The sequence below is a fragment of the Strongylocentrotus purpuratus genome, unplaced genomic scaffold (genome assembly GCF_000002235.5).
Source record: "Strongylocentrotus purpuratus isolate Spur 01 unplaced genomic scaffold, Spur_5.0 spur5_scaffold_21, whole genome shotgun sequence".
In the NCBI taxonomy this organism is placed as follows: Eukaryota; Metazoa; Echinodermata; class Echinoidea; order Camarodonta; family Strongylocentrotidae; genus Strongylocentrotus; species Strongylocentrotus purpuratus.
Window position 1 is genome coordinate 26,076,280 of NW_022145607.1, and position 20,851 is coordinate 26,097,130.

Here is a 20,851-nt window from a genome sequence, read left to right on the forward strand (position 1 = left end):
ACCCTCTAGTGATTGTTTGTTTCTTACGATGTTTTTGAGCTGGGAAGAAAAAGAAGCAGTGTAATATGGTAAAGTGGTTCATTCACTTAACTCTCGATCCAAGGGTTGAGGGTGCGAATCCCAGCCTGGCACTAACAACCTTTGGTAAAGCATCAATCCTCGTTTGTCACTCTCCGTCCAGGTCTAAATGGGTACCCGATATGCCAGAGCGCTACTTGGTCGCCTGTACTGACCGGGGTAATAACATTGGAGCGCCAGGAACGTCACGATGTGACGGACATGTACGCTATATTTGGCCACCATCATTATCATCATTATTTATTGTCATATGTCCACTTAAAGACTGAAATGTGAGGGGGTGACCAACTGGCCCTTGTTCAACCTTTTAACTACAAATATGGCATACCATTCATATACAAAACGAGTCGTGTTCTCGTGCTCAACTTTCATTTGTCTTTTGTAAAAAAAAAAATTGTCTTTCTTATTGTGTCTTTCTCCTACAGATTCCTTGAATCGCCACTAACGGTGTGAAAAGGTGGTACGTATCTCGGTTTGTCCCCTCTATGGTAAAACAGAATGGCATTAATTAAAATTAAATTACTTGCTTACTTCTCCAACATGTTCTCAGCCTGACTTTCATTGGTCCGGTAATTTTTGTGTTCTCTCATGTCGTCTTTAGTTCCGGGAACACAACTACCGACTGTTGCCACTACTAAAGATGTCGCATATAATAATAATGATGTCGTAATACATTTATTTGACTCTCATTCCAAGGGTTAAGGGTTCGAATACCAGCCTGGCGCATTCATCATTGGGTAAGCCGTTTATTTGCATTTGCCACTCTCCACCCAGGTGTAAATGGGTACCCGATATACCAGAGCACTACATATTCGGCCACTGGCTATGATCAGGGCCATGGACCAGGATAATAATGTTTAATGTAAGAGTGCCAGGAGCGTCAGGGCAGAGAGAGATACGGGGAAAGACAGGTAGACAATATAGGGAGAGAGACAGAGAAAGAGAGAGAGAGAGGGAGAGGCGAGAAGAAAAAAACGGAGAGAGAGAGAGAGAAAGATGCTAGAAGAGGAAAGAGAGAGAGATTATTATTATTTTGTATATAATTATATATATATATATTTTTTTTTTTTGGGGGGGGGGGACGACGACGAAAAGAAAAAGAAAAAGGTAGGACTTGATTAAATATTTCCTCTATCGGTGTCCTTGTAAATTCACATTTCATCAAACTTGTTGGTCCAACTTCTGTCCGTTTTTTAATTTTTATTCATCTATCACATGCATCGATCCACACAAAGCGTGGTGTCTTTATTCATCTCCCGTCGCCAAAAGTACCGTCTGGACAGGAAGATGTGATATTTCTGGTCTGGGTACACATCAACATGGCAAGGTCTACTGTCAACGTTGAGGGTGTGTTATTTGATCAGTTGAAAGGGCGCGCGACACGGAAACGGTACAGCATGAGAGGAATGGCAAGGTCTACTGTCAACATATCAGCTGATTGGGTGCGCGACAGAAAAACGGTCCACACAAATATAATTTTAAAAAAAAAACGGTCCAGAGGCTTGACTACAAACTTGCAGTTATACTTAAAGCCCCCAAACCTCCCCCCCCCCCTCCGCTTCCCCCGAGATGGAAGTGACTCCTTTATAGCTGAGCCCACACTCTCTTACGGTGCAGTTGTCCTGCCTGGAAATCTGGACGGAGGATGACTTTGCACGAATCCCATCACTTTTTCCATTTTGGAAAATTCTATTTCAACGAACACAAAGGAGTAAACCTATAAACAAGGAATACTAAAAATTACAATAACAAATTGAAACAAAAACCGTCATCAAATGCATGGGATTACTAAAAGAAAACAACTAACTGTATGACGCTTTCCCCATTAACCGATAACAGTATACATTAATAATTCAGTTTAAATCAAGCAAACAAAAAAGACATGAATACTAGATATAATCTAAAAAAACACTCCGATAATGCATGTGTGCTTTAAGGTCATTGAGCATTAAAGAGGATGAAAGAAGACATTTTGCATTGGAATTATAGCATATAAATCCTTTATAAAACAATATTTAATAATTTCAAGCTTTGATTTCTAACATAACAAATGCAGAATACGAATCTTCAAACGTATTTATAATAATAATAATAATAATAATAGTCATTTCTATAGCGCCGTCTGTCTAGATAATTCTATTCCGAGGCGTATTATTCTCTGACACGTAGATTGCGCAAGCTATTAAAATATTTAATTTAGCAATTGCATACACCAATAGTGAAAGAGAAGGGAGACGGGGTCATCCTAATTCTTTCTCAGAATATGATGCAAACATCATGAGAGCTATCGCAAGAACATTTATAAACAAGGATGTGGAGTAATGTCAATAAAAACAGGGTAGGGGATTTCATAACCAGTAGCGTAGTAATGGGGGCACATGCAGGCAGGACACGGCCCTTAACAAATATTAAAGGGCGAAAAAAGAAAGAAAACGAGAAGATAAAGAGAGAGAGAGAGAGAGAGATAATCCCCTTATTTAATGATCTTGATTGTTTTTTCCCCCACGGGCAAACATTCTTGGGAATTGGGATCTTCACCCCCCCTCCCCCACATTTATTTTAGCGCGTAGGAATGGTTTGAACAAAATGTATCCCACAGCCTCGAAGGACGATAATTATTTGTAAAATCAATTATATATATTGTGATAAAATTCATATAAGTGTCTCTTACAGTAGTGAAAATGTTTCTTTCAGATGATATAAATAATAATAATAATAATAACAATAATAATAGGCATTTCTATAGCGCCGTCTCTCTAGAAATTCTATTCCGATGCGCATTTTTAAAAAATTATTACCCCGGATTTAGCCCACCTGCCATTACAGCGCTCAAGCATTTCAAGGAATTAATTCCTGCCAGGTACCAATTTACACCTGGGTTGAGTGTGGCAAATGTAGATCAATGTCTTGCCAAAGGACATTAGTGCCACGGCGGGACTCGAACCGCGGACCTTGTTTAGAATATCCTGTAATGAGTCAATTTCGTTGGCATGTGTGCGTGTGATTTTGTATCTGTGCCCGTGTGTGTGTTAATTAACGCAAATAAAATAATAACAACGACAAACAACAACAGCAGCAGCAAAAACGAACGAAAGTCATTTTGCATTGGATTTATAGCATATAAATCCTTCATTAAACAATATTTGATTTTTCAAGCTTTGATTTCTAACATAAAAAACGCAGAATACGAATCTTCAAACGTATTCTCTCACATGAAGATTTCGCAAGCTATTAAAATATTTACTTTAGCAATTGCAGACACCAAAAGGGAAAGAGAAGGGAGACGGGGTCATCCTAATCCTATTACAGAACATGATGCAAACATCATGAGAAATATCGCAAGAACTTATGTAAACAAGGATTTGGAGTCATGTCAATACAAAGGGAAATGGAAACCAGTAGATAAGAAAGGGGGCACATGCAGGCAGGGCATGGCCCTTAACCAATATTAACGAGCGAAAACAGAAAGAAAACGAGAAGATAAAGAGAGACAGAGAGAGAGATTGATTATCCCTCTATTTAAAGATCTAGATTTAAGGCGAGGGGACGGCCTGTACAAATATACCCCCACAGTCTCTAGGACGAAAATTATTTGTAAAATCAATCATATATTTTTACAAAATGTATATAAGTGTCTCTTACAGTAGTGAAACTGTTTTTTCAGACACTATTAGTATACTAAAAATAAATTTAGAATATTCTGTAATGAGTCGATTTCGTTAGCATGTGCGCGTGTGATTTTGTGCCTGTGTCCATGTGTATGTTCACGCGCAATGAAAACAAAAACAACGACAAACAACAACAGCAGCACAAACAAACGGAAGTAATACAAAAAGGAAACTCGGCACCAGATTACGATCAACACCCTTCTCCTCGGAAACCATTAAGACCAACCCCCCCCCCTACCACCACCACCTCTCATCCATGAAACCAGGGCGCGCGCCTAATGTCTGGACCTACGCCACTCTGTATAAATAAAACCACGCGACAACATAGCATCCTACTTCTAGGTGGTTTCATTCGGGGATGCGGGAAATTAGCACCATTGATTAAGAATCCGATCGCCATTCAAAAGCAGATAAGCATGAAATAACAATTGAGCGAAGATCCACTGAGAATGTGTTGATAAACTAATCTGACGTTTGCTCCTAGCAGTTGACTTCGAGTTCCTTTATGTTTATGTTTTTTTTTCCTTTTTAATATCGCAATGAAGTTCGACGACATTTTGACGACTGTTGGCGAGTTTGGAAAATATCAACACCGTCTTTACTTTATTCTTGATGTTTTCAAGTTTACGATTTCGTGGGCTGAGTTGATATATATCTTTATCGAGGCTCCCGTCAACCACTGGTGCGCGGTAAGTATCAAAACAACTTCAATTTATCAACTCTTGATGTGCAACGGGGATCTTTTTGTTTGTTTCGAGAGTTTACGAAAATATGAACGATCCTTACTTTCCAAATGTCTCCACTTCTTTAACCATTTCGGATATTTCAGAATGTTGCGTACCAAAGTCTTACGAAATCTGTCATCCTCTGTAATAATACAAAACATTGCATGTTTAATATAATTACTGCATGAAAATCATTGCCCAAAAAAGAAAAGAAACCCGACTCATAGTTCTTTACTCTTCTGTTTCCCATTTGACTAATGTTAAGTAGAAACAAGACATGGATTTCGAAACCGACACGAATTAGGTGATCTGTAAAAGAAATCTGTAAAAGTATAATTATTTTTTTCTTCAAATTTCAATGAACCTTCTCTTTAACATAGTGCCACTTTAAGGTACTATGTCCCATATTATGCAGACGAAAAAACTGAAAAGGTTCAATTCCAACGGCATTTGAATGTTAATATTAATTAGAAATTCCCTCAAAACGAAAGGTCTTGAAAATGTCTTTAAGTGGGAAATTTTTAATTACCATTAGTTGTCGAATTGACTTTAGCGATTGCCATTGCTAAAGTAATAGTCGGATTTTCAAAACCTTGTACCGAATAGTCGTACGTTTTGTACTGCACAAAGATTCTATCAGTTTAGTTTTTGCCATTAGGTAGTGGGTTATTGATGTAGACAAATGCTCATGTACCTGTTACAGCTCATTTTATGATGTTATTACCAAAGAAAAAAAGATGTCAGTGAGTCACTCAATAGTGTCTGACAGCTAGCGAAGTTAAGAAGGTAAACGGATTTCCTTGCATAATTTGATATTAGGACACTGCTAAAGTTCACAGATAGGACATATAAGACAAATTCATAGTTCCTGCAAAGTTCTACACAACTTGATTTTGGCTGCAAAAGGGACATACATATAGTTTCAAATAAGGTAATATTTGCTGTTGTTCTTTTGTATATATCTCGTCTATCGCTAATATGATGTCTCCCATATTTTGTTATATTGCAACTGAGACCTAATTCTACAAATATATAATGAATTAATTTTTGATCAGAAGACTGTTTCGTGGTCGAAATTCATATTTATGGTGAAGACTGCAAACCCGCCATTATTGTTTTTACATGTACGTGCTATCTTCTATTGAGTTTGTGTTATATTTTCGCCATGGATGGTCTACTCTACACGTTTCAGACCTTACTTGTACGTGTTATACGAATGGAGGATGGGATTATTTTGCAAAGTCTGAATTTCTCTCTGTCTCTGTGTTCTTAGGTGATAAGCTGCGGAGTGTAGCAAATCACCTAATGAGTGTAGTCTTTCAACATTCTATATATATATATATATCTCTCTCTCTCTCTCTCTTTCTGTCTATATCTCGATCTATCGATATCTCACAACCACATAACTTTTCGTTGCCCTCTTCTCGTTTTGCTTTCGCCGACCACAACAAAAATTCTGGTTAGGATTAACGCTCCTTCTACTCGGTATCGTTTACACCGACCCACCAAAGCCACTGTCAAAACTCAAAACATAATATCTGGCTGGGTCATAAATCTAAACATCAAGTCCAGCCTTTTGGACTCATGGTTCTTAGTTTTCTCCTTTGATACTTTATATCTCATACAATGCTCACCTGCACATGTTGTCCTCGCGATTCTCGACCGCCAACATCGTTTTTCTTGCTGCTCTGTACGATTCTACATATTTGTATAATAAATAATTGTTACTTGTGCTTTATGAACGACGTGTTATTTGGTTGTTTCTTCTTCAGCTCCTCTTATTACTATTGTTTCTATATCCTTGATTACTAAATGAGCTTGAGCATAGGCGTGTTATACCGTGTGAGTCAAAAAAGTTTACACCTGGAAAATTGCTAATTATTTTTTAAATCATATATGAACAGTAACATTATTATACATCTTATGAAAGAGTGTTTTATCCCAAATCATTTGGTACCATTTTTGTGTGGTATGTGTTCACGCTTGGATAAATAGGTGACATTGTTTGCGAGAGTGCAAAATCGACTTGCGCCAAAGTGATGCCTATAGTATGTATCATGTTGGGATTAACAGAGTGAGAGAATGAATTGAATGTATCAAATGAAATGCATTGCATATGTTTTTTGCTAAGGGCAAAGTCACACACACCCACACACACGCGCACAAATGTTTGTTGATATTTGATATTTGATATTTGATATGTGTGGCATGATCAATTTTGTTAGGGATGTTATTTGGATATTTAATACCCAAATCCCAATTGTTTTATTCAAACATCACATAAGCAACTTTGGCGCAAGTCGATTTTTGCAGTCTTGCAAACAATGTCTCCTGTTCATCCAAGCGTGAACACATACCACACAAATATGGTACCAAATGATTTGGGATAAAACACTCTTTCATAAGACAAATAACAATTTAATGTTCATCGATGATTTCTTTAAATAATTAGCAATTTTCTAGGTGTAAACTTTTTTTTGACTCACACTGTATAAGTGGAGGGTGGAATTTGTTTTAAAGACCAAATCTTCCATTGAGTTTCTACATGAGTCATGTCTCGATCAAGTGCCTAATTCGTCGCCGTGACGAATTCAATGTCTACTTTTATTTGTATTTTTGGTATTTTTGTATTTACTATTTTTGTTTAGACCCCCGAGTTGGACTCTTTCTGTGACCAACATGAAATGTCCAAGGAAGCTTGTGCACTAGCCCAGAAGGAAGGTAGCATCCCATCTAACTACACGTCAGATGGTGAGCTGGAGTACGCACAATGTAAGAAATACAACGTGTCAGGAGTGGGATTCTGGCCTGGGAGTGTTCCATCCAATTACAGCAGCGAAATGATGTCATGTGACAGTGGATGGGTCTATGATGACAGCCAATACAAGACGACGACAGTGACAGATGTAAGGAATTGAATGATATCATTGTAATCGTGAATTTGCAACTTAACTCTTTATATTATACAAAAAGTTGATCCTACACTAATATGTATTAAAGTGTACGATTTGACTTGCGTCTTGCAAAATCTTGCATCTTTAAACAAAATCTTTGATCTCTTTTAAATGTGGAAATATTCCTGACCTAAATCTTTTTGAATGTTGGGATATTTACAAAGAAAAACAGGTAATCATAAGAAGTCATTGCTCTTTTGTGATATAACTTCATGGAAAATGAATAGAATCAGCAGCATCTAGTTGAAATGTATGACAATTATCAAATGTTCTTTCGGAGCACGAGTATCATGAATGTTCACAAGTCCCATTTTATTTGTTTGGTTCCATTGACCGCTCGCCTTTGCGCTACGAAGTTCACCAAGTTAATTAATGTTTTTATTTTAGATGAATACAAAATGGTATAATTATGAAATATAAATGAATACATATTAACGAGAAAATCGAGCATTGTTAGAGACTTATTTGTCGCTGAAAGAGGAAAGGGTGATTTTTGTTTTACTTCCAAAATCTTATTTCGCTCCTTTGAGATGCCTCCCTGGACAGTGTGAAGACAGACTAGAGCCTTTAATTATGATATTATTCGTAGAAGCACTGCAAAAGCTGCAGTATTTCGCAAAATGATATACAAACGAATATTTTCACCCATAACAGAAAAAAACACAATTTTCTAGTGTCCCCTCCTCCATAGCAAAGCGGTAACCCCCCTCCCTAGCTCGTCCTGATCTGATCTATTTACGCTACTACTATCCTATCCCTAAACCAGCTGACTCATCTTCTCAATGACAGTAGTGAAAATAGCCCTTAGTCATGTCATATTTTGAATCTGCCTGTATGTCCATGGTGACCGTCATTCTAAATAATCCTTCGAATCGTTCATTGTGTACTAATGTGCCAAAAATGTAAACACAGTTATGTAAGAGGCTCTGATTCCTTTTAAAGCCGCAAATATCATATTTGCCTCGTCTGTCTATATAGTATCTGCAAACGTTTGGGACTGAAAAACACAGCAAGGTCGAAATTTCACCTGAAAGTGTGCTTAAAATCCTTCAAGTGGTGATCAATTGTGGGCGATCAAACCCTTTTCAATTTAAACCGCCATTAATGTTGTGGTTTATGAGTTCCTTTTTTTCTTCTTTTCATTTTATTTATCTCCACTTCTCATAAAATAACATGTACAAATTTACATACAATATCTGATAAACACAACAAAACAAGAAAATAGTACAACAATATTTAATGAATTGATAGCCCCTAGAATAAATACTTGAGACTGTGGTGAAGCCAGCAGAGCCCATTGACCTATCAAGTGCTGGTCTTCAGGAATAAATTATATATATATAGTTAGGTACATAACATAGTTAAGCCAAGTATGTTTAGACGCCCTATTTATTTTTCTTTTTTCTCTTTCTTTCTTCGTCAATTGTTTTAGCAAAGACCAACACTTGAATCCATCATTTGGTAACTTTTGAAAACAATACACGAAAGCAGGATTAGCTTGGCGCATGAGTATTTGTATTAGAAATTATTGTACAATAATGATAAAACCAAGGAAATATTGATATTTATACCAGTGGTTCTGGAAACTGCTTCACAAGAATATTTCCTATGTAGGCTCAGCCATATGAAACATATCGTAGATGAGGATTTCTACCTTTATTATTCAAGCTAATTTGGACAATATTATCCTTTGTTGTTGTTATACCTCCTAAAGCGAACCTTTCGGAGATAAATATATATTTTTAGCATCAAAGGTATTTTTACCAATTTTCCCTTATTATCGCTAACTGCTGGCAAAGTGACAACTCATTTGTACTTTGTTCAACGGATTAAGAGTCAGATATTTGCATCTAATGTCTTTTCCTTAGACTTGAACTTTTAAAACAAACAGGTCCGCCTATATGCAAGGGTTCCTGCTAGTTTTGAGCATGTAAATATATTCGTCGGTTGCTATTTGTTGTACCTGAAAAGATTAGACCGATGTCATTGCATGTGTGGTTCATTAGATAAAGCAAGGTCCTTGTTTATTTATTTATCTATTTATTTATTTAAAATCCAGGAGAATGCAATGAAAAACAGACATAAGTATAAACAAGACAAAGAAAAGATAATGGGTATCAGCCAGTGCCTGTGGATTGCCTAGAAGGAATGAGAATCCTGTCGAGGGCTCTACTTACTGGCTAGTAAGCAAATAATTACCGTTGGTGAAAACAATTTAACTACAAAAAGAAAAGGACGTGTATGCATTAACATACAAGACACCTAGGCCCAAATTCACACCAAAAAAGTTTAAGTTTAACCCAACCCCTTGAGGGTACGGTGCGCGCATGTGTTTTATTTAATTGCGCTCAATGGTAATGCGCGCTTAATTACGCCTGTTTTAGTGCGCTTTTGGATAATCTTCAGTGACAGTGCGTTGCCCTGTGTAGATAGTACCTCTATCTTCAGTGAAAGTGCGTTGCACTTTGTAGATAGTAGTACTATCTACACAGTGTAACGAAATTTTTACTTCTCCCATCAATAATGGGCGAACTATCTGTCATCACGTGATTTACTTTTGATCAATCGTAGAGCAAGATTCTTAGTATGTGGAATATAATGCCGAACATAAACATAAGACATATAACACTGACACAAAATTAGAATTTGATTAACGATCATTAACACATTATATAATATAAGTAATAATTTGTCATTAATCAGATTATTCTAACCGAGCAAATGAAAACATATTCCAAATATAAATTTCAAATATAAATTTCAAATTCATTCACATTGTTATATTGCCAATGAAAGCATAATTTAATAATACCAAAAGTGAATGTTTATAAATAAAATTAATCAATTATAATAGACGATTACTTGAATGATCTTAAAACTAATTTTGTTATCAAAGATATATGGCGAATTATATCAAGAAGGGGAAATTTGATAGGTAACGAATTAGAGTACGAAAGAACACATTAAAGGAAATATACAAATTTGCGTAGTTATTCCAGGAATGTTAGAGAAGAACTATTACACAGTATCGTTTAGAAATCTTAAAATTATATCCGTATAATTCAAATCAATTTGTGCTAATTAAAAAGATAAAAAAAGAAAACAATTGCAAATAAATCAATTAAAAAAAAGAAATGCAATAGTATAAAACAACAATAGTGGTTCCAATCATCATTATCATTATTCAAACAATGGGAACAATAATAATTTGTATTGAAAAATGAAAATAACTAATCAACTTTCTCTCTTCGTTTCTCTCTCTCTCTGTTTCTTTATTCCAGTTTGATCTCGTTTGTGGCGATCATGATATGACTGAACTGTCCCAATCCATCTTCTATATAGGAATCGTAGCAGGATCCATTTTCTTTGGCATAATGTCAGACAGGTGAGTTGGTAAACAAAATAATTTCATTGCCTCAAAACCTCTCTTAATGAATGGAATTATCCAAAGCAATGGCACTACAGTTAGAGTTCTAAATGCTTTCGTCCGTTCAAGATGAAATTTACTCTTGTTATGCTTTATGAAATTGAAATATATTGGGGATTTCGTAATTAATTCGATTTTGCTTTGATGTTCAATATTTGTTTACAGATTGAAATATTTGTTTAAATATAAATTAAAATAGCTGTTGTTTGGTATAAGTGCATAATTATATTGTTATAAGTTGTGCTAAAATACAAAGATCTATAAGGTTAAACGATTTTGATTGCGGAGGAATCTAATCCTCCCCCCCCCCCCCAAAAAAAAGAAGAAAAAAAAAACCCCAAAAACAAACAAGAAAACAAGAAAAAAAAATATATATACACATTCGAATACTTTACGCAACATTTATATTGGTGGTTAGAAATTTGTTTTTGTTGTTTTACTTGGTCTCAATGTTCAGGTTTAGGTTAATAATGATCGGACCTTTTTCTCATTATTTTGGTGTAAAATAGCAATTTACTACTCTGTTCTATGTTCATTATTGAAGAAACAGGTATCATGTTGATACTTACAAAAATAAATTAAAAAAAATCATGTTCAATATTCTTTAAAAAAATAAAAAAATACAAGTTTAATGAAACTTAGACCATGGCATATATAAACGCGGGAAGTTGTCGAGAATTATGTATGAAAAGCAAATGCCGATAACCGTTTCGCTTGATAGATAAGTTGCTTTGCTCTAGCAAAGTAAAATATGCATGGCCATACAGAGAGTGACATTTTCATCTTAACTCACCACTATAATCACCATTGTTATAATTTCCACAGAGTTGGGCGCTGGTGGGCGCTTTTTGTGAGCAACATCATCTCGCTTGTTTCGGGGCTTGCTCTTGCCTTTTCGCCAAATTGGTGCTTCTTTGCCATCATGCGTTTCTTCATGGGATTCGGCAACATCGCTCTCAACACCGTATTGTATATTATAGGTGAGAGCACTCATTCATCTAAGATATAAACATCTTTTGCACTTTACTTTTATTAGGTGGTCTGTCGTTTTCGACAGATCACCTATTGTTTTTGTTCAAATTTTCTTTCTTATTATTATTTCTTTATTTTTATTTATTGTACCCTCTTTTTTGTTTACGGGATAACTCAAGATCGGTTAAGTCAATTTCGTTCAATTTTGGCGCAGTCATTGGTCCTTGTCATAAGACGTGACAGTAACATTTTCAAGGTCATGAGGTCTTCATGACGTCATCCAGGCGCCATTTTGTGTTATTTTTGGTACTTTTTACTCATGATCATATCTTCATAACGGAAAGGCATTTCTCATTCATATTTATCATGATTAAGGTCAATATCCGTCCGGTCAATTATAGGTCAGAAATCGCGCGCGCATGCGTACTTCCGCGCGTCAGCGCGCGCGCAAAAAATAAAAATGCTCAAAATCGTCTCAAATTCATTTTGCATACGTTTCAGGCCATTTTAAGCATTTTGCAAAAAAACGCGCGCACGAACATGCGCGCGCGTTTTCGCGCGTACTGGTATTTTTCAACATAGAATCGCCAAATTTTCTCTGTCATCATATTTGGCACATTTTCCCAAGCATTTTGATACCTTGTTCACCTTTTTCTGCCCATTAATAACGGAATGAGCGTCCGTTTAAGATAATGTCCGTGCGTGCGAGGTCTTGTAATACATAGCATACATGGGCAAAAACATGCCTATACAAAATCCATTGTAGCGCTTTAGGATGCAAGAAAAACCCAATTTTGTTTTCATATTTTGATAGAGTATGAATTGGAGATATGATTTCATGTCTCATTTGACCCTCAATTAACTCACGACGTCATCATAATGGCCTCCGAACTCAAAATTTCAATTTGCATATTATGACGTCAGCATATTTTTTGAAAATTTATTGTATCTCTGTAAATATTGATTAATTTTCATCCAAATTTTGATATGTTTTAGCTGAGACAATTCTCTACAGATAAATTACCACAAATTTTCGATTTGACGAAAGCATCATGGCGTATTTTTGCGATTAAAGGAGGCATGTCAATTTTTTACATTTTGCGTGTATTCTCTAAGGGACATGACTTTTTCTCAAAACTGGATTCTACATTCCCGTCTTTCACGAGCAATATCTCCGTCGTCTTAACTTTGTTTTGGCTGAGCATCGAGTATGTTGTAGCTGAGACAATAAGCTATCACAAATGTGCCATTTATTTCTCGATCAGATGCCGGGATCATGCTCATATTTCACTTGCAAAGTGGGATTTGAGAATTTCATTTTCCGTTTACGTGTAATCGCTATGGGAAATGTTTTGGTATATCGGTAACGCACAACTCGACTTCGGACCTCGAGATCCCTGGTTCGAGTCCGGGAGTCTCCAACAATTTGTTTTCTTCATTTTTTTTCTTTTTTGACTTTTCAATGATTATAAAATTGAAAACAGACCACCTAATTCGTCCCCATTACGAATTAAATTTCTAGTTTGATCTGATTTTTCTTCTTGTTGTGCTATATTTATGTATTTTCATGTTTTGCACTGGTGCGCCTTGAGCATTTATTTCTAAAGTGCATTTGGCGCCTTATAAATCCTATATATTATTATCATTAGTACTATTGATATTTGTTATCGTACACATTTATTACCATGACTATTGTGACAGATATTTCACAAAAGAACTTGCTATTCCCGGATTAGGCTCTTCCCCCACCTTTCTCTCTCATATCATAATATCGCCATTTCCCTCTCAAATGGCCTGGTCTTTTCACTCTCATCCCAAGTTCCCTATTTCCTATTCCAATACCATTCCCGTAACTTCTTCTCCCCTCTTCCCACTCTCGCCCTTTCTGACGAATCAAATAAATTAATCATCCACTCTTTTCAACATTTGCACTCTTAGGTATTGAGTACATTGGACCATCGAAGAGGAACGTCATAATACTAGCATCGATTAGCTATGCACTCGGATACATGTTACTCACCCTACCGGCATACTACATTCGCTCCTGGCGTACCTTACAGCTAGTTATGACTGCACCTCTCTCCATCCTCTTCATCTTCTTCATGTAAGAAACTCATCAACTGTTGGATTTTTTAATTTTTTTTTTTATTAGAGTGCAATATTAACCTTTCAATTGCCAGAAGTGCCAATTTGCACAAGCGCTTATTCGTCACGTTTGCCATGCGAACCGATATGCACAAAACAATATGCATCAATCGAAAGAAGATTTGCTTTGTGCATGGTATAAGCTTTGCACGACTGCCCAGTTCTGCTCTTAATGGTAGCTGATTGGAAACCATTTTTACATTGGCACAGAAAAATGATCAGTCACGGTTTGCGATTCTAAACCGTAGAATTTTAAAGAATAAATAGAGCCACCGGAAATTTGAAATCGGAGAATTATTGTGCTTTAACAATAAAATTACAGGATAACAAATCTAATCGTTCACGCCCTGTGCTCTGGGATTGCGTACGGTTGTGTCAGTTAATCTACTCACGCGTCGCCTTTATTTATTTATTTAGAATGTATTTAGATAAATATTTGTGATAAGTATCCTAGTATCTCTCTTTATTGAAATCCAAGATGGCTCCCAGAATCACCAAGATGGCTGATATCAATGGGGAAATACGACAAGGCGGAGAAGGTGATTGAAAAGTTTGCTGACGTCAATGAAGTGACATTGCCAAACCCTCTCTTCACTAAAGAATTTATGGAAGAACAGGTGAGAATAGACTTTTATTGAACTGCAAGTGTAAATTTTACTTTGCCTACATTATTATTTCAGTCCTTTGTAGACATCACCGTCGTATGCATTTATTTTCTTAATCTATGACCAAGACTTCAATCCTAAGTTCCTGATTCCTCTTTTTCAAGTTATTGTCATGAAATTTTTTTAAACAAAGAGTAGCTGAAAGCTTTAAAAAATTAATACAAATGTTGATATTCTACAAAATACGTTGAATACATTATCCTTAGTGTCATTTGAGACAGAGGGATTTTTTTTAAAACTGCAAGCTCGATTACAATTTCCTGAAACCTCACTTTCCCCTTTAAAACTCGCAAACTCCAGCCTAGTCTGTTATTTACATTTCTCTTTTGTTTTCCTTTGTAATTACTTTTCCAGGACCAAATACGCAGGGCACGCAAACCTACGGGCCTTGATTTAATTCGGACGCCTAGGATGAGACTACGGACTATCAACCTTGTCTGTATATGGTAAGCCACTTGGGCAGCTCATCATTCATCACTCATTAATCAATAGACCAGTTTACTAACATTTTCAAATGTTATGGATACCGTTTAAAGAAAGGTTGTTCTTGACGCCCTAATATTTTTGGAGGCTTGTCCGACAACAAGTAATGTGTTCAGACTGGATTCCAAGTATTGTAGATCATTCATTAATAATAGGTTTAACTTTAATGGAATACCTCTTCACGAATTACTTTAAGGAAAGAAACATCTATGCATTTGAATATGTCAGAAAACCCAATTGATTGCAGTAAGCCTATATTTACATGACAGTAGAGACATCATAATTCTTTCTATTTTTTTATAAATGCACTTTTAGATAGAAGACTGTTTAGTCTCGGTCAATAAATCTAAACACAGCCTATAGTACAATATGTCATAGAAAGGGAAGGTTTGACATTGGTAAATTCCGTTGTATTATCTAGAATATGCAACACTATACTTTGTCAACAATTTTATGTAAAACCAGTAGGCCTACAATACTCAAAAGGTTATAGACATTGAAATATTTCTTATTCCCTGAAATTCATCGTCTATTACAGACTTTAAGTACTATGGCACAAATTAATTTTAGTTTAAATGTTATGCGTACCATGCCATGATTTAGAAGAAAAAAAAATCCTTTCTTTAAAAAAAAAATCAACATTCATATAACTATTACCTAAAGATCATCATTTGTTTTGTCGTTTCAAGGATCCTTTTATCACAATTAAAGAGAGGCTACTGAAGAAAATATAAAATATAGTATTCTTACATAATTATAATTATAACACCTTCTCTCTCTCTCTCTTTTTTTTTCTCTTTCCCTCTCTCATGCTATTTGTATACTTTTTCTTTCTCCTAATAAAACATTTGTATATCATAGGATGGTGAACTCACTGGTATACCACGGCCTTTCGCTCAATAGTTCAAATCTGGGTGTCGACGTCTATCTCGCTTTTGCTCTCTCGGCCGCTGTCGAAATTCCTGCCTACCTTCTGGCCTTCGTCATCGTCGAGTTCTTCGGTCGCAAGCTTAGTGTCTTCGGCTGTATGATGTTGGGCGGGCTGGCTTGCGTGTCGACTGCTTTTATAGGTATGATCACGGCGGCCATGCTGCTCGTATTAATTGTGTCGAATTTTCGAAAAACAGTTAGGATGATAGTGATATTAATGATAATGATGAAAGGAATTAATAGTATAATAAATTTGACTGTTTAAATTGATTAAGGTTGATATTTTTCTTCAAAAGTGTTTGTGTGATTGATTTATTATAAGCTATACATTAGTCATATGGAAACTGTTATAATGGATGTAGGGTTATTTTGGAAAGATAATTGATTTTAAAAAATCTGATAGATAAATGCAAAGCTGTCTTTTCTTCCTTATCATAATACGAAATAGTTATTCCTTTTTTCATCTACTGAGATATTCACCATAGATATGTTGTCGTTGATAACTTTGAAATTATTTAAGGTGAGTCATATGTACACAATTTTCAGTTCTCTGTATATACTTCATGTTTGAAATCTTTCTAGGTCTTGTATGTTTCAATTTTTTCTGAGTGAATACAATGTCTCCAACATTTCTCTGATAAAATTTAACCTACAGAACACGGCATTGCTTTGACGAGTGTCGCCATGATTGGAAAGTTTGGGATTTCAGCCTCATCTAACATCATCTATCTCTACACTGTCGAGCTTTACCCTACGAATATAAGGTAGATCACAATCCATATTGAACACAAAGTATTTCTCACTAAACTTATTACTTTCTGTTTAATTTTTCATCTTTTTCATTTGTTTGTTTATCTATTTATTCATTTACTTATTAATTATTTGTGTGTAATATATCTATTTGGTTGGAGTATGGATCCACAGCAAAAACTTCATGGTCGGGCATCGAAAAAACTGTGTTAAATAATTTATAACAGTTATTGAGTTCACTTTGTACATTTCACATTTTTTTATTTCTTGTGTTTTTATATTTTCCTTATGAATTGAAAGTTTCATCCGAATCGTAACAATAGGTCGTATGATAGCGTTTCAATTATCTGAATTTATCTATACTTCTTGAAAGAGATATATATTTCCGAATATATTTTCAAAATGATATTAAAATTTGCTACGATATGAGGGCGTCTAAAATTCGTGTACACCATTGTTTACAGGGCAGTGATATTTGTCATAAGTTGATTAAGATAGGCGAGAACCTTGATTTTATTACATATTCTAAATATCATCACAATACAATTCGTTGCGATGAACTATGTTTATGGTATTTTCTTAATCTTCTCTTTGACAGGGGGATTGCCGTTGGCAACTGTTCAATGTTCTCAAACATAGCAGGTATATTGGCCCCTCTCATCCTCATACTCAGCAAGTATTGGGATTCTCTTCCCCTCGTCATTTATGGGTCTTTTTCCGTCATCGCTGCACTGTCTGCCCTAGCCTTGCCCGAGACAAGAGGCGAGAAACTCCCCGAGACGGTGGAAGAAGTAGAACAATTTGGCTCGTAAGAATATTTTCTAAACGCTTCGTGATGTTTTTTGGTGAAGACGATCGATTAAATTCGTTACGAAGATAATTATGACAAAGTAGATATAACGTGATTTGGGAAAAACATATCGAATTTTTAGCCATATTTGAAATTAACTTGTGTCTTTATAACGATTTGTACTTGAATTTTTACGAAATTGATTCAGACTGATTGATTATAATTGGAGCACAACTGGAACATAGACCCACATGAGAACCACATTTCGGTATCGTTGGTTGTCGGACTCAGAGGCCGTCGGTTTTGCAATGGTTCTGACTAACATTATTTTGAGAAGGTTAGCTAGAGCGAAATCGTAGGTCTCGGGGGCTGAACCCGATCGGATTATAACGATAAAAATAGTAATATCGGTAATCATTTTGCTCTGCTAGAGAAAAAAAATATGATTGGCCTAATTATGTAGAGATTTTTTTTAGAGAAGTATAATGGTATACGTTTTCATAATATGATAGATGCGTTGTGGTTCTCTAAGGGCTACGATAATAACCCTCGCTTTTTCCACTTCTCCTTCTCTCTCTCTCTCTCTCTCTCTCATACAGAAGCTCCAAGGAAGCCAAGGAGCTCAAAGTCATGACGTCACAGCATGGACCTAACACAGTTGAGGAGAAGGACAAAGTAACAAATATATTGAATGACACATCAACTGATACCACCCATGTAAACCCTACATTTACCATAGAGGACGAACATGTAAATAATGTGAAATTTGTAAATGGAACGACTCTGGAAAATCATGTATTTACTGAGGAGGATGAGAAAAGTCAGAGGGACGGCATTGCAAATGGAGCTACCCCTAGCAATCGAGAATTCACAATACACAGGATACTGGACGAAGATGACGAAAATGGAAACATTAAATACATCTCGGGGGAAATAGTTTATGATAACTCAACATTTACAATGGAGGATAAAAAGCAGAGTGGCATACCCTTGTGCTCAAACGGGAGTATACCAGAAAGGGAGGAAAAGGAAACATCGCACACAGATGAAGGATAGAACATGAGAGAGATGAAAGACATGGAAAGAAAGGAATGGGGAGAGAGAGGTGTGTGAGAGAGAGAGAGAGAGAGAGAGAGAGGGAGAGAGAGAGAGTGATAGAGAAAGAGGGGGAGAAGTTGAACAAGAGCAATTATCATCAATGTCCTCTTGTCCCATAATATATTCGATTCATTATGTTCTTAAACTTTAACTTAGTATATAAAAAGGAATTATAAATTGTAGATCTTCACAATTAGACCGTCCTAGAAAACATAATTAAATGTTATGATATGGATTGATAGTGTCGAAGAAGAACAAAATATATTATTGATTTTTGTCTGATTCATATCATAAATTTGTAGTTATTTTTTTATTTATTTCTTTTACAGAATATGCTACTAAGTAGTCAATTACAAAAAGATTAAAACTAATTTGGAAAAACAAATAATTCTCGGAACATAAAATCGTTAATGTAATGTCAGATCATTAGAAGCTTAATCAGAAATGGCATATTTCTTGCTTTGAATACGGTCATTGTCATTATTGAATGCTACTTTTTATCGTGCTCAGTTTAGTTCATGCATTTTTGTTCATTATTAAACTTTGACCACAATCCAAATTGTTCACATGTAAAGCGTTTTATCTGACGACCCAATCCGAAAAAAATGTTTAATTGATATGTAATGCTTTGATATCTTTCAGATGATTCACAGCAAATCTTGGGCATGTGCAACTGAAATAGCTCATATGCCCATATACCATGTTTTGTGTTTGACATATTCATCCTTGTTCTGCCATGAAAAATTGCAACATGTGATTTAAATGCTGACTCAGAAGAAAAAATATGTTGTCACTTGATTTCTTTTTGTCTTATCTCTGTTATGTTTTTGGGTCGTCATGCTAGCAGTTATATATATGGCACTGTTTTTTTAACTTATACCAAATGTGTCCACAAATGGGTCCAAAATGAAATTGTGTTTACTCACTTCAAACTTGTATTTGTAGGATCAGGACTAATCATATTTTTGAGAAATGCAAATTCTGGACCTTAATCTATCTCCTTATTTATTCACCAGATATGAATACTTTGAGTTTTTACAATTTTATTGTGAACTATAGCATATCTAATAACTGTGATATAAAACTCATTTGCTATTAACTACACCTTTAAATATGTTGGGTCTATAAGAATATGTTTCAGAGATTATTCATGCAAATTGTTGAGTTTCTATCTTGAAAAATACAGATTTTGTATCCCTTGAAAGTGACAAATAGGTCTAAATTAGGGTTTTGACAATAACAAGTTTTTATTTCAATAGGTAAAATGCTTTTTTCTTAAGTCAAACTTATTTTATTATAACAACTGATGATATAAGGTAAATACAGGCAAAAAAAAAATGGGAACCAGTGCATTGCCTAATAATGTTCATATGGCACACCACTGATGTTTCGGACGTTACACACCGTTAACATTATAACTTTATTCAAGTTAATTGCTTTTCTTTAGGTATTATTGACCTCAGTTACATTAATTGTTTGCAGAAAAATACTTCTGTAACATTTTGGAAAAAAATTGTGCAGTTTGTATTAGTTTAGCACATACATGTATACCAAGTTTGTCTTCATCGACCACTCAATTTATGTAAGGTTTATTATTCATTTCAAGAACGTGTACTGGTAGTTAAATATGCTTATGTGATCTAACAGAGTGAAATATGAAGCTAATAGCAATTGTAGTCATCAAAACTCCTTAGAAAATTCACTTAGAAACATACTCTTTATTGCATGTTATGAACAACAGTGTGAAATGTATACTATGGTTTGTTTCGGATGTTACACGATGTTAACATTTCAATGAGATCATCAATTTCTACAAGCTCTACAATATAGATGTTTAATCAGCTTGCTGATGTTCTTTGCCTTCAACTATATAGTGTGTCATTCAATAATATCACTAACACATACATGTATGTAAGCAAAACATTGACACATCTTTTAAAAAATAAAATTATAAAACAGTACCCCCAGTCATGTAAGTACGGTTATAAGAAATAGGTGAATCCTAATGTATGCACATCTCGAGAATGAGACATTTTTGATGTATTTTAAAATTGTGTATGTTTTAGGTTATAATACTACTGTAGTAACAATCATCCTTTACCACTATTTGTATTAGGAGGCTGTTTCAAACGACAATATGTTTTAATGCTCTTAAATAAGTATTTA

At 35.3% G+C, this 20,851-nt stretch overlaps 1 protein-coding gene across 1 annotated transcript; it reads left to right on the top strand.

Annotated features, from left to right (window-relative positions):
* The first annotated feature begins 7,287 nt into the window (after positions 1-7,287).
* LOC115928351 (organic cation transporter protein-like) lies at positions 7,288-19,468 on the top strand. The gene is made up of 10 exons (XM_030995514.1): positions 7,288-7,377; positions 10,707-10,810; positions 11,678-11,832; positions 13,763-13,928; positions 14,448-14,586; positions 14,989-15,080; positions 15,979-16,187; positions 16,703-16,811; positions 17,396-17,605; positions 18,187-19,468. The coding sequence occupies exons 1-10, from the start codon at positions 7,312-7,314 to the stop codon at positions 18,641-18,643; spliced, it is 1,707 nt and encodes a 568-aa protein (XP_030851374.1). The 5' UTR covers positions 7,288-7,311; the 3' UTR covers positions 18,644-19,468.
* The last annotated feature ends 1,383 nt before the right edge of the window (positions 19,469-20,851 follow it).

What these genes read in the sequence shown, in the direction of transcription:
- LOC115928351 (XM_030995514.1), top strand. Translation starts at nt 7,312, where the DNA reads ATGATGTCATGTGACAGTGGATGGGTCTATGATGACAGCCAATACAAG. An exon ending in CACCGTATTGTATATTATAG is followed by an intron (nt 11,833 to 13,762) that starts GTGAGAGCACTC and finishes TTGCACTCTTAG; the next exon opens with GTATTGAGTACATTGGACCA. An exon ending in AAGAATTTATGGAAGAACAG is followed by an intron (nt 14,587 to 14,988) that starts GTGAGAATAGAC and finishes TTACTTTTCCAG; the next exon opens with GACCAAATACGCAGGGCACG.